Source organism: Lutra lutra, chromosome 5, assembly GCF_902655055.1.
Source record: "Lutra lutra chromosome 5, mLutLut1.2, whole genome shotgun sequence".
Classification (NCBI taxonomy): domain Eukaryota; kingdom Metazoa; phylum Chordata; class Mammalia; order Carnivora; family Mustelidae; genus Lutra; species Lutra lutra.
Window position 1 is genome coordinate 69,258,228 of NC_062282.1, and position 13,991 is coordinate 69,272,218.

The window sequence follows — 13,991 nt, forward strand, 5'->3', positions numbered from 1 at the left end:
GCTGCATAGGTATTTTCAAATTCTTTTAATTTTTGTTTGTCCTGGAAGCCTTTTATCTCTCCTATTTTCAATGATAGCCTAGCTGAATATAGTATTCTTGGCTGAATATTTTTCTTGTTTAGTGCTCTGAATATATCATGCTAGTTCTTTCTGGCCTGCCAGGTTTCTGTGGGTAGGTCTGCTACAATCTAATATTTGTACCATTGTATATTACAGACCTCTTGTCCCAAGCTGCTTTCAGGATTTTCTCTTTGCCCCTGAGACCTATAAGTTTTACTATTAGATGATTTATTTACTGATTTTGAGGGAGGTTTCTTTGTTCTTCCTGGATTTTGATGCTTGTTCCCTTCTCCAGATTAGGGAAATTCTCTGGTATAATTTGCTCCAATATACCTTCTGCCCCTCTCTCTTTCTTCTTTTTCTGAGATCCCAATTATTCTAATATTGTTTCATCGTATGGTATCTTGGATTCTTCCTTCATGGTCCAGTAATTGTTACTCTCTCTTTTACTCAGCTTCTTTATTTTCCATCATTTGGTCTTCTATACCATGAATTCTCTTTTCCTCCTAATTTGTCCTAGTAGTAAGAGCCTCCATTTTTTATCACACCTCATTAATAGATTTTTCTAAATTTCAACTTGTTTAGATTTTTAGATCTTTTATTTCTTCAGAAAGGGATTTTATTTCTCCAGAAAGGGATTCTCTAGTATCTTCCATGCTTTTTTCAAGCCCAGCTAGCACCTTGATAATTGTCATTCTGAACTCTAGTTCTGACATATAACTAATGACCCTATTGATTAGGTCCCTAACCTATCGGTAGTGCCTCTTTTTCTTTTTTTGAGATGAGTTTTTCTGCCTTGATTTTTTTATAGATATGAATAGATGAATGAGAGAACAAAATACTAAAAGGGTAAAAATGACCCCAGAAATATATACACTAACCAAATCAGAAGAGACCTAAACCTGGGGAGGAGAAGAAAGGGGTCGGGTTAAAAAAAAAAATTATATATATATATATGTTGGTGAATAGAACAGAGCCACACCCTTGATTTTGTTGTATTTTGGTCTGTTAGAAGAAACTGCCTCCCAAAATTTTAAAGAAAGAAAAACATATATATATACAAACATAAGGGTACACACAGTGAAGGGATGGAATATGACTGTAAAGACAAAAATTTTAAAAAGATTCTAAAAAAGGAACTGATAAATTGGTTTAAAAGAAAAAAAAAGGAGGAAAGAATGTGATCAGGCCAGAGACTAGCACAAAGCCATGCTCTAGATTTAGTGTATATTTTGATTAGAAGAAACTGTATCCCAAAATTTTAAAGAAGGAAAAACCTGTATGTGTACAAAAAAGAAGGTTAAATACAATGAAGGGATTGAATAAGGGTATAGCAATGAAAATCTAAAAACATTTTTTAAAAGTTATTGATAGGATACAATAGTTAAAAAAATTAAAATAGGGAGCAGATAAAATAATAGAATAAGAAAAAATATAATTTAAAAAATTTACTTTGAAAGACTAAAGAATCATGGGGAAAAAAACCATGAATTCAATGTGGCTTACTCCAGTAGCTCTGATATTTTGCAGTTCTCATTGATTGGTGAACTTGGTCTTGGCTGGGTTTTCTTGCTAATCCTCTCAGGGAGGGGCCTGTTGCAGTGATTCTGAAATGTCTTTGCCCAAGGCGCAATTGTACCGCCTATGCTAGGGGCCATGCTAAGCAGTCTGCACGGTTTCACTCTCTAGAGCTTTTGATCCTGAATACTTTCTGTACAGTTTGGGAGGATGGGAGTGAAAATGGCGGCCTCCCAATCTCCAGCCCAGAGGAGCCAAGAGCTCGGTGCCCCACTCCTCAATGCACCCTCACAGAAAAACAGTCAATCCCTCCCATCTCCCTGGTATCTGGCCGAACTCTGCTCTTACCCAGCCTGTGACCAAGCATTTCTTTCTCTGGCACACGGTCTCATTGGAGTCTCCAAACCCAGCAGATTCTTGCTGCATGCTCCTGCCCTCCTCCTGGAGGAGGAAAGAGGGGTTCTTTCTGGATCTGCCACTTGTGGGGTCCCTGCTCGAAGAGCAGTGGTCTGACTGTGCCTTGGATCATGGTTTAAGGTAACCCTGAGCTAAGAACCCTCCACCTTGCTCCATCTCTGCAGCTGGATTCCCCACTCCAATACCTGGGAGCTCTGCCACATTCAGACACCCCTTGTCTTTTTGCCACCCCATGGGTCCTGAGACCACACTGTCCCCACAAGTGTTCCACTCCCCGCTTAGCCCCTAGAGCAAAGTCCCTCAGTGGAGCAGATTTCTAAAAGTTCTGATTTCACCAGCCCCTCCCTCCTGCAGTCTCTCTTAATATATATCAGTTCAGATTCACTTCTCCACGTGTTTTACTTCCCGAAAGCGGTCACTTTTCTGTTCCTAGAATTGCTGCTCTTCTTCTATCTCCTTTTGAGTTTGTAGGTGGTCAGAATGATTTGTAGGTGGTTCAGAATAGCTGAACTCCTGGGATCCGATGATATTTAGGTCTTCTCCCCCAGCATCTTGCTCCTCTCCTTGTTATATGCTTTTAATGGTCTTTTCTCATTATGGAAGAATTTTTTTTAAAAGAATATTACATTATTATTTATTAGCTTTCTAGGAAGAACTGAGGTATGAAGTTCTGTCCTGGGTTCCTATAGGAAGCATTTGAAGTTTAAAAGTTCTTTTCTTAATTGATACATTAAATTCTTTCAGCAATTGAGTTGCAAAAAATATTTGACCCTAACTTAACATACACGGTAGGGAGCCTGAGGTAGGGATGGATCTCAGGGCACTGAGTTCATGACCTGAGCCAATATCAAATGTTGGACTCTTAACCAACTGAGCCACCCAGATGTCCCTTGCCCCTTTATAGTATCCTTGTAATATCTTAAGAAGGGCTTGATATTGGCCCTCATATCACACATCTGAGATACTCTACTTCTCAATGTGAAAATAGTCCATACCATTTCTTCAACATTTTCTTGTGTTACTTTTGACAGTTTAGTTTGAAATCCTGAATCTGAGTTATTTTTAAGAATGAGGCTGTAATTTACTTCCCATAAGATCCTTGGACCTGCAGAATATAAAGTGTACAGAGATCTCCTCTATGAGAGATTTATTCTAAATGATTGTGCTTATCTTGAAAAGTTGCCAAGTCTGCTTTCATTCTCCCAGTGCCTGAAGTGGGAATCAATTAGAGTAGCTGCTGTTATGAATAGCAGATAATGGTGGAAGGTCAGAATTTAGACCACCAACAGGTGTTCAGTAACCAGTATTATGACAAAATAACAGTATACAAGATTTGGGGTTTTTTTGTTCAATATGCACTTCAGTATGCACTGGTTAACTAATGAGCCTGGCAAAAATAACTCATGTTATAATACAACTAAGCTTTATGGAATACACATAAAGCAAAATTGTTCTTTGTTGGAAAATTTCACATTTGATCCCATGATTATAAGACATCCTTAATAGAAAGGTATTAAGGGGAAAAATACATTTAAGAACTATGATCTTAGGTTAGAGATCCATTAATTCAAATATAAATGTGTACACAAATGTACATGATAAACAACCTGTTAACTTCAAAGTGTCTAAAATATAGCAGAGAAGCAATTTGATTTAGACATTATTGACATTCTTTAAAATAAATCCCTGGATGAGGTTTTGGTGAATGATTTGTGTAAACCAATTATAGAAGTTAGGCTTAATCTATAATACGATATATTTGGATGAAGTATTTTGAAGCAGAAAAGCTATCACAGCAAATAAAATAAGGTGAATAGAATACATCCCACTCTTGCCATACATTATATAATTTTTAAGAGAAATTATATTTTTAAAGAAAGAAAGAATAGGAAAATACTATTTGGAGCTTTGTAACAAATTCAGTGTTAAAATTGTAACTGACTTGTTTAAAACATTCAGTTAAATATCTTTCCCAAATATTTAATAAATTTGGGTCATAAGCTAATTTTTACTTTGCAGTGATTTTTTAGTCTGTTTTGCATATACCGGCAGAGTAAACTTCCTAAAATAGCCTTTTTATCTTCTCAACCTCCTGATCAACGGCGAAGTGGTTTCTTTCTCCCTCCAAATATGGAGTCCCTTGCCCTTCATGGTATTCAAGGTTTGGTTCTTCAATCTTTAAAATTTTGTTCCCTTTAAAATCTTGTATGAGACTGTGCCTTTCACATTGCCATGATTTCTTCTCTATTGATCTGTCTTCTTCCACCTTCTCCATGTATCTGGATAGGTAACACAGTCATCTTCACTATGGATTATTCTAATCATCTCTAACTGTCCCTCATGGACTTCCTATTTCTATGAAATGCATATGTGTTCTGAGTGCTTCATTCTGTCTGTGATGATGGCCCCTAGAGCTGGGGCTTGGGTTTCTGACAGGCTTCCTTCCTGCCTGTTTTGAGTTCTCATCCTTCACAGTGACTCTGTCTTTTCTATCTTATCCCAGGATTTTTGTTATTCCCTCAAACTTTTCCCTAGAAAAAGTTCATTGTATCCTAGAGATCTGAAACTCATTCAGACTGAGGTAAAAATGACTGATACCAGAAACATACCCATTCATAGTCTGTGTTATGTCATAGGCCAAAGCTATTTGGTGAAATAATGAAATACTAACCATGGCCTTTAAGTGTAAAGCAGAGCATTAAGTGAGGACAGGCTTTAGGACAGCAGGCACTTAATTCATACCACAAACCCATCACTTTTATTCTTCTAGCCTGGTTCATGGAAGGATACAAATAATGGTTTTTAGCTTACACTTCTCTGTTGTACCTACATAATCTTAGTAGTAATCACATGTATTTTATTTAAGAAACATACAGATATTTAAATGTATTAAACAGATTTTCTGTTTTTAATGTATCAATGTTCTAATGACTATACATAAGCCATATGTTATTTTAGTGATACGTTTATATGTTTTATTACCTAAAACGTATTTTTCTTCAAACAATTTCTGTTGTTCTATCAAGAGAGCTTTCTCAAAACTTATAGACTTCACCTCAAAAATATGCTACCTCCTCCTTATTATTTATTATGGGCTTGTTTTCAGCATGTTATTTGCACAGGGTTATGGTGCAAGGTCGAGGGTGAGAAAGAATGCAGAACGAAGCTAGATCCACCAATGGATGGAACTGATTGTGACACTGGTAAGGTAAGTCATTCAAAGTCTAAGTTAATTAAGAACATGAAATGAGAGAGTCAATTATCATATGGCTTCACTTACTTGTGGAGCATAAGGAATGACATGGAGGACATTGGGAGATGGAGAGAAGTGAGTTGGGGAAAATCAGAGGGGGACACAAACCATGAGAGACTGTGGACTCTGAGAAACAAACAGGATTTTGGAGGGGAGGGGGATGGGGATTGGGTCAGCCTGGTGGTAGGTATTATGGAGGGCACGTATTGCATGGAGCACTGGGTGTGGTGCATAAACAGTGCATTTTGGTGAAAAGAAAAAAAAAAAGAACATGGAATGAAATTCCAGAAACTCACACCTTCTTCTTCCAGTTAAATATATATCCATCTTAATACCAGTGGAATACCTCCAGTAATTACATGAAAAATTTTTTCAGTATTTCATTCATTTTCAATTTTAACTTTCACATTGTACCAAATCTATGGTTGTTTTGTTAACATAAATGCAGGTATTTTTTTTACTGTTGATTATGAGAAGACTGAAAGATGTGTGTATCGCTTTAACCAAAAAATGAATTTATTTTTACTATTTAAGTTAAACATAGGTAAATAATCACAAATAATAGCATAATGTCAAACTTCCAGAGCTGATGAATCCTTTCAGTTATAAAACATTGTCTCAGAAAAGACAATGAGTAGAATTTGTCTTTGTCATTTCAAGCATTATATAGAAAATATTCTAATTGACATTTTGAAGATCAGTAAATATTTAGCTATCTGAGTTCTTTAATGTGTTTCGTAGAGTTTCAGGAAAATTTATTAGTATACATTTTCATATCAAAGTAATTGCTGTTGAAAAATTAATTTTCTTTTGATTTTCATATCAAAATTATTGCTGTTGAAAAATAATTTTCTGTTGAAGACTATGAAGGAGGTCGATCTCATCTAAATATATAGTGATAGTTAACTTAATCAAAAGATAACAGTTCAATAGCTTACATTACTTTCTAATTTTTATTCTATAAAGAGAAAACAGAATGGTTAATCATTTTACTCATTAGATATAAAATCAGAAACCTCGCCTCTGAAGAACAGACATGTTTATTTCATTTAAAAAGAAACAACAATATAAAGCTTACTTGGAGTGAATTACTTATTGAAAACAATGAAGTTATGTTGAATGCTAGATTAAAAACACGTTTTTAAAAATGGACATAATGGAATTTCAGCAATTCCACTGCTAGAATTTTGTGCAAAGGGAATACATGTGTTTCACAAAAATAGATGTGTGTGCATATAAACACACACACACACAGGCACACAAATACTTATGTAAGCTTGCAGTTTGCAATGATGAGGCATGAGAAACAATGAAAATATTCATGATGTGAGGAATGGTTACAATGTAGCTGTTAAAAGAATGAGGTAGATAAATATGTACAAACTGGAAAAAAGACATGATGGTTAATACACAGGCACCTCAAGAAAAATAATCCTTTATGATACCCTTTGATATTTACCAAAAAACTGGTTATGAATACACACATATATTGTGTACATTCCTAAACTAATAGAAAATGGTTTGAAAATATAAACTCTAAGCTGTAATTAGTAGTTAGCTCTTGAGAGGGAAATGGAATTGATGGCTGAAAGCAGGGTAGCTGAGGGAAAATAAAATTATTTTCCCAGACACTTTTGGATTGTTTGACATAATCATGTAGTCATTTATTACTTCTGTGATTTCTTTAATTAAAAAAGAAAAAAATATACAAACTGTTTAAGTACAAAATATCTTTTAAGACTAGAAATATTTTATCACTTAGATATAATCAACAGAAAAATGCTTTTTTGAAAGGGAATTTCTCTTAATTATCAGCCAGTTGTTTATGGACCATGCCAGATGTTTTTCTGTGAGTTTATATGGAGAGTCAGAATCTGAGTTGGTTTTTTTTTTTTTTTGATTATACACAAAAGTACAATAATGTGTGCATATTGGGCAAGCCTCACAGTATTATGTTGAGTAATTTATTGCTGGAATCATAAAACTCTCCACCAACTATAATTTTTATTGTTCCTGAAACATGAAAACCATAATAAACAAAGATAACCAACTATTCAGCAGTATTTCTTCAAACATCACACAGCCCATTCATCTTAGTTCTTTAACAATATAAAATCTCTTCATTTTTACAAACTGATATCCTCAATATTTTTCTGCTATTATTTTTTCCATCTGATATTTATGAAAATGATTTCCATTATTGAAGGTCTCTAAAATAAACTTATTCTTTAAGCCATCAAAATTGCAATTGCTTTGGGGCGCCTGAGTGGCTCAGTGGGTTAAGCTGCTACCTTCAGCTCAGGTCATGATCTCAGGGTCCTAGGATCGAGTCCTGCATCGGGCTCTCTGATCAGCAGGGAGCCTGCTTCCCTCCCTCTCTCTCTGCCTGCCTCTCTGTCTACTTGTGATCTCTCTCTGTCAAATAAATAAATAAAATCTTTAAAAAAAATTGCAATTGCTCATCAAAAGTAAAATGTTTTTATTTCCCTTTAATTGTGCTAACAGTATTCTTTTAGTGGTTCCGTAATGCTTTGTGTATTGAAATAACTAATGGACTTCTCAGTTCCTCAGGCCGTGTGGGCTTCTTCAAATATCCATTTGTTGCAGCTGTTGTAGAAGCCATCGTGAAAATAGCTTCCAACACTCTGCTTAGTAGTGCTGTAGTGTTAAACCTCACACAAAACACTGCTTGCCTGGCCCACTGCAAACCAAGAAACAAAACTGGGAATTTTTTAATAGTTTGTTACAAAATTTTGTAATCATGTAATTTTTTATTATGTATCGTGATGTTAATCCAGCTATATAGCTAGTTCATCTAAGAGTGTATAATTAAGTCTGAGAAGGTGCCTACAGAATTTTATGATTCAAAATAATTGTAAAGATGGGGATTTATTTACAATTTCTGCATAGGCTTTTCCAAATTAAAAGCAACCTTTTTCTTTCTTCTCTTCTCTTTATAATACTATCATCTGTGTTTACATTTACATTTAACAGATGCTAAAGAGTTGGTAAATGACTTAGTAAAAACCAAGAAATGTATGTTTTTTTCACGGAAAGTACTTGCTAGGAATTGGGGGAGAGGAAAGGAAAGTTAAATGCAAATTTAGTAGTTTTAGCCTGTTTTGAAGAATTCTACATAATATATTTTATTTACTTCCCTAAATTGAGATTCTTAAAATTTACCATTGTAATTCTTTATTAAAAATATAACAACTGTAATATCCTTATACTCACACATTTGTATATGTAGATTTTATTGCCTCTGTCCTCCTCTTCTCTCATCCAACAATGTATTTATAAGAAGATTTGATTGGGGCGCCTGGGTGGCTCAGTGGGTTAAGCCGCTGCCTTCAGCTCAGGTCATGATCCCAGGTCCTGGGTTCGAGCCCCACGTCGGGCTTTCTGCTCAGCAGGGAGCCTGCTTCCTCCTCTCTCTCTGCCTGCCTCTCTGCCTACTTGTGATTTCTCTCTGTCAAATAAATAAATAAAATCTTTAAAAAAAAAAAAAAAAGAAGATTTGATTGGACAATGATGTTCCCCTGGTCATCTTCACAGACCTCTTCCAATCTTATGTTTTTATGAACTTCCCAGACATGTCCACCTAGAAATTTGATAGAATGGAAATGCAGTCAATTTTTTATGTCATGTACTGTCTCAGAAATAATCTATATTTTTATATTTCATTAGCATTTTCATAAATTAGACTGAATTAGTAGATATGACAAATTTTATATTTTTTTAACCAGGTATAATATTTCTTGAGGCTCAAAAATACAAAAGAAGAAAAATATGCTGCCAGAAAACATATGAAAATCATCATTAAGGTCATTTTATATATAAACCAAATGGAATATATTATATGATAATTTAAACAAAAACCAAATGGAATGAATTGTATGATCATTTAAACAGAACATTTAACACTTCTTTCAGTGTTGAAGTACACTACCACCTAGAAGACACAAAGACAGGTTCTTCATGGTTTCATCCAGAGATCTGGTTCTCTGCAAAGTGATGACTTTAAATACTGTACTATGCTTTCTTTAAAGTTCACTGATTTATGTATGCAAATTTGACTTCTATATCTGTTTCCATTTCTCTTCATCTGCCCAGTGTGCTCTGGTTTAAATGATGTACACGTCCAGATGCTGGTCTTTCACAGCATATTTTTTAGTCTGCTGAGAATGATTGCCCAGCCTTTCAATGACAGCTTGCTGCTAAATGAGCAAGGAGCTATGATACACACCACGGGAAGCACAAACACCATTTAAATAGGCCAAAACAAATTGACCCACTGAAGTTTGACAGCTTTCATGTTGAATTTTTTTTTCATGAATGGCATTAGATTGTTATCCTTAAAGCCAGTAAACTATTTAAAAGGACATGGTTTCCCCCCTTCTGCAGTTTTCAGACTGAATCTTCACACAAAATTGCAATTTAATGACAATCTTCATACAAAATCTCAATGTAATGTGCTATCAATACACTCTGAGTTGTTGAGATTTTTTTCAAGCATTGATTTAAAGCTTATTGTATCTAAAAGAGGTTGAATTTCAAGTTTGACATTATGGAAAAAATCTGCAGGAACTAATTATTTTATTGCCTAGAAAGGCATTAACTGGGCTACACAAAACCACGTAGCATAGTTTTTTTCCTAAATTCTCTCTTTAATAACCATCTCAATGGGGCGCCTGGGTGGCTCAGTGGGTTAAGCCTCTGCCTTCAGCTCGGGTCGTGGTCTCAGGGTCCTGGGATCGAGCCCCACGTCGGGCTCTCTGCTCAGCAGGGAACCTGCTTCCCTTCCTCTCTCTCTCTCTCTCTCTGCCTGCCTCTCTGCCTACTTGTGGTCTCTGTCTGTCAAATAAATAAATAAAATCTTTAAAAAAAAAAATAACCATCTCAAATAATTTAATAACCATCTCAAAATAAATTCTAAAGAAATATAGATCAGTTAAGATCAGGATGAATAGAGTTTTGATTAGACTTCTAGAAACTTATTAGTGATATTAATATAATAGTACATACAATTTATCGTTACATCATTAATTATTGTTAACTTTTATTAAGTATGGACTACGTATTGTGCTTAGTGCTTCATTCTACTCCTGCAAAGTCCATTAGGTAAATATGATTATCATTCACATTTTGAAATGGGAAATGTGAAGATTAGAGTGTTTCTGTAATTTCTGCAAAATCCCTAATAAGTCATGTTGCTCTTAAGTGTAGAAAATTGTTTAGGTCTGGAAGGATAAGCTTGCTCAACTCCATCATTATACAGTCATGAATCTGAATTTTGCAAATATTTTCTTATTATTCTCAACATAATTTTGTTCAGTTAATTTTACTTTTAACATGTTTGCCATGATCCTGATGTATCTGATTTTTCCGAAATAAGGAGAAATCCAAGTCTTCCACGTCTGGGCACCCATTCCTGGGTGGCCACAGAAACTGCCTCTTTGGCTGCCTTTGTTTGAAGTGGATAAAAATATAATTATAAACAAGAGAATGAATAGAATCCTTTCTCTTCTTTCGTGATTATCTTTCTCAGTTAATCAATAGAAAACAAGTTGCAGAATAACTGGAAGGAAATGATGAAATTTCAAAGAATCCAATTGCCTAGGTCTTTTAGGTAAAGTGCTTTCAAACAAAAACTTGCTGTAATGTTAACGTTTATGTTTGATGGGAACTCTTTCAGAAAAAAGAAAGAGGTCATGAAGGGAAGTGTTGAAGTTAAATCAGGGTTTTTTGTTTTGGGTTTTTTTTTAATTACAAGGAAAGAAAACCACCAACCTTTCAAATCACAGTCATTAAGTTTGCTAAAATGTCTCCTTCAGTCCAGTTATGCAAGAACATTTAGGTTTTATTCTCCATTCTGACGTAGGACTCTGCTTCTGTCATGTGTCCACTTTAAACTGTTAAAGTTTCTCAGACTGTGTTAGTTTTCCTTTCATGGCTGTGCCGCCCCAACTTCCCTCTTTACCCTGTCTCTGTCATACGTACTGAATTCTCAGAGCTGTAGGGCGAATACATGTGCACTGTTTTCATAACAAGACTGTGTGATCTGAGGTGAGAACTGGGAGAACGGACCATTCTACTGCTATGACAAGAAGCAAGTGCCAACTTGGGTTTGGTCTTTTTCAGTTCATATGTGTGGGGCTCTAGTAGGTGTGATTTAATCACAATTCCAGTGACTCTGTAGGCCAGTGAATGATTTTCCGTTGTGCCCTGATTTGTTCACCTAAGACATAACTTTTGGAATAGTGGTGTAAGGCTGGAGAATGTACCAGCAGGACCTTGGCACCTGGACATGTGGCCGGAGAGTGGAGCGAGTGGAGCCCCTGTAGCCGAACCTGCGGTTCTGGGATCAGCAGTCGAGAGCGCAAATGTCCTGGGTAAACGCAAAGCTCCTGGATTGGGGGAGGGCATTTTTTCCCTCAATTTCCAAAGGCAAAGGTTTTACTGATAAACAGTGTTGGAAGGCAGAAGAAGCCCCTCAAATCCCTACCCCATGTTGGGTAACAGAAAAATCCCTCAAGTTGTTTAAATGATATAAAATCCCTCAAGAAGAAAATGAGACCAACCCCTCTCAGAACAAAGAATTAAATGTTGCATGGGGTGGTTTCTTGAGTAAATCCAAGAAACTGGTGCGTTCAAATGAGCAGGGAGACATGCATTAGATGAAGTGAGTCCATGATTAAGAGAACTGTGAGAAGGCAGAAAGGTGAATAGGACTTAAGGAAGGGAGGGAAGGAGAACAAAATCAATGTCAATATAAGCCAATAGTCTTGAGAAATAAAGACGTGCTAGCATGTATGCAGATAGGGAGCATTTCAGGGTCTGCTCACCCAAACCCAGTCACTTGCTAGAGTGATCCCAGGAAAGCACATGAGAAAATCATTTCAGCTCTATGCTTTTACTCTTGGTGTGAGCTCAGTGGCCCAATTCCTTCAAAAGCAATTTTAAAGAAAGGGTGTGAAAACATTAGAACCAACTCCATCACAGGAATCATAGGCTTTCCATTTGGCCCCCAGCATCTGCCCTTTACTCTTCCATGTCTATGGCAGGTTGGCTTTTATTTATCATGTGTTTTAGAAGTTAACTTGATCAAGGATAGGGAGAAAAAAAAAAATATATATATATATAATATATATATATTTATATGGTTTTTAATAAGCATATAGATTTCCTACCATTAGCAATCATTTAACGTGTCCACATTTTCCAAAATAGATTTAATATGAAGAATTCTACCTTTTTAATTTAATGCCTTTAAATTTTTTTAAATGAGTAATTAACATTAAAATAAGATAAAATTGACTATTTGTACTATCTTTTCTAGGCTAGGCTCTGAAGCAAGGGATTGTAATGGTCCCAGAAAACAATACAGAATATGTGAGAATCCACCTTGTCCTGCAGGTTTGCCTGGATTCAGAGACTGGCAATGTCAGGCCTATAGTGTTAGAACTTCATACCCAAAGCATGTTCTTCAGTGGCAAGCTGTCATGGATGAAGGTATGACTCATATCACCACCATCTTTTTTTGTTTGTTTGTTTATTTTTATTGTGTTATGTTAGTCATCATACAGTACATCATTAGTTTTTGATGCAGTGTTCCATGATTCATTGTCACCACCATCTTAATGAAGTAGATTTCTAAATCTGCCAAGTATTTAACAGTAATAGTCAATGTTATTTAACAGATGATACAGATTATATTCTAAATATATATTCTAAATATTTCAGAATTCTCTTTTTTCATCCCTTAATGACCTATAACAGTCACAAGCACTGACTCCAAGTATATTTTTTAAATGCAGAGTATATTATTACACACCAATTAGATGAACTAAAATTTTTTTTAAAGTAACAGTAGGAAATGATGCTGAGAATGAGGATAAACTGGATCTCCTGTGTTGCTGATTGGAATGTAAATGGTACAGCCACTCTGAAAAATAGCTTGGTAGTTTCTTAAATAACTCAACATACATTTTTCATACAATTTAGGAAACACACTCTTGGGCATTTTCCCCAGTGAAGTGAAAATTTACAACAGTTAAAAAATCCCATGAAGGAATGTTCATAGCAGCTTTATTTTCAATAGCCCCAAAAATGGAAGCAACCAAAAAAGTTCTGAGTACCTAACAGTCAGACACACTGAGGTACATCCATACCCTGGGATATTCTGTAGCAATAAAAGGAACAAACTCTTGATTTGTGTAGTAACTTAGTGGATTTCAGAGCTTTATGCTGAGTGAGAACAATCTCAAAACATCAAATATTCTGTGTTTCCACTTATATAATTTATAACACACACATATATATATAATGTATATAATATAATCTATGATTCCATATATATATGTGTATATATATACACACACATAGATATATATATATGACAAAATGTAGAGATGTTAGAATAAAGGTTGCCAAAAGTCAGGGATGGTGGTGGGGAAAAGGATGGGTGTTACTATAAAGGGGTAGCATAAGACAGAACTTTGTGCTGATAAAATACTTAAATATATTGATTGTGCTGGTGGTTGTGAAATTTACACATGTGATAAAATGGCATAGGGGTATACACATACCTGTATCAGTGTCCATTTCCTAGGTTTGCTATTGTACTGTAGTTAACCAAAGTGTAACCACTGGGGTAAACCAGGGATAAGGTACATGAGATCTCTGTAGTATTTTTGCAACTTCCTATAAATCTTTAATTATTTCAGAATAAGAATGTTAAGAA

General features: G+C 35.3%; 1 protein-coding gene across 1 annotated transcript in view; it reads left to right on the top strand.

The window, feature by feature from the left end:
- Positions 1–13,991, top strand: part of ADAMTS19 (ADAM metallopeptidase with thrombospondin type 1 motif 19) — a 273,564-nt gene that overhangs the window by 176,239 nt on the left and 83,334 nt on the right. Inside the window, exons 11-13 of the mRNA XM_047731597.1 lie at positions 5,102–5,203; positions 11,510–11,640; positions 12,588–12,760. Of these exons, the coding sequence (XP_047587553.1) occupies positions 5,102–5,203; positions 11,510–11,640; positions 12,588–12,760 (406 nt within the window). The remainder of the gene's footprint in view (positions 1–5,101; positions 5,204–11,509; positions 11,641–12,587; positions 12,761–13,991) is intronic.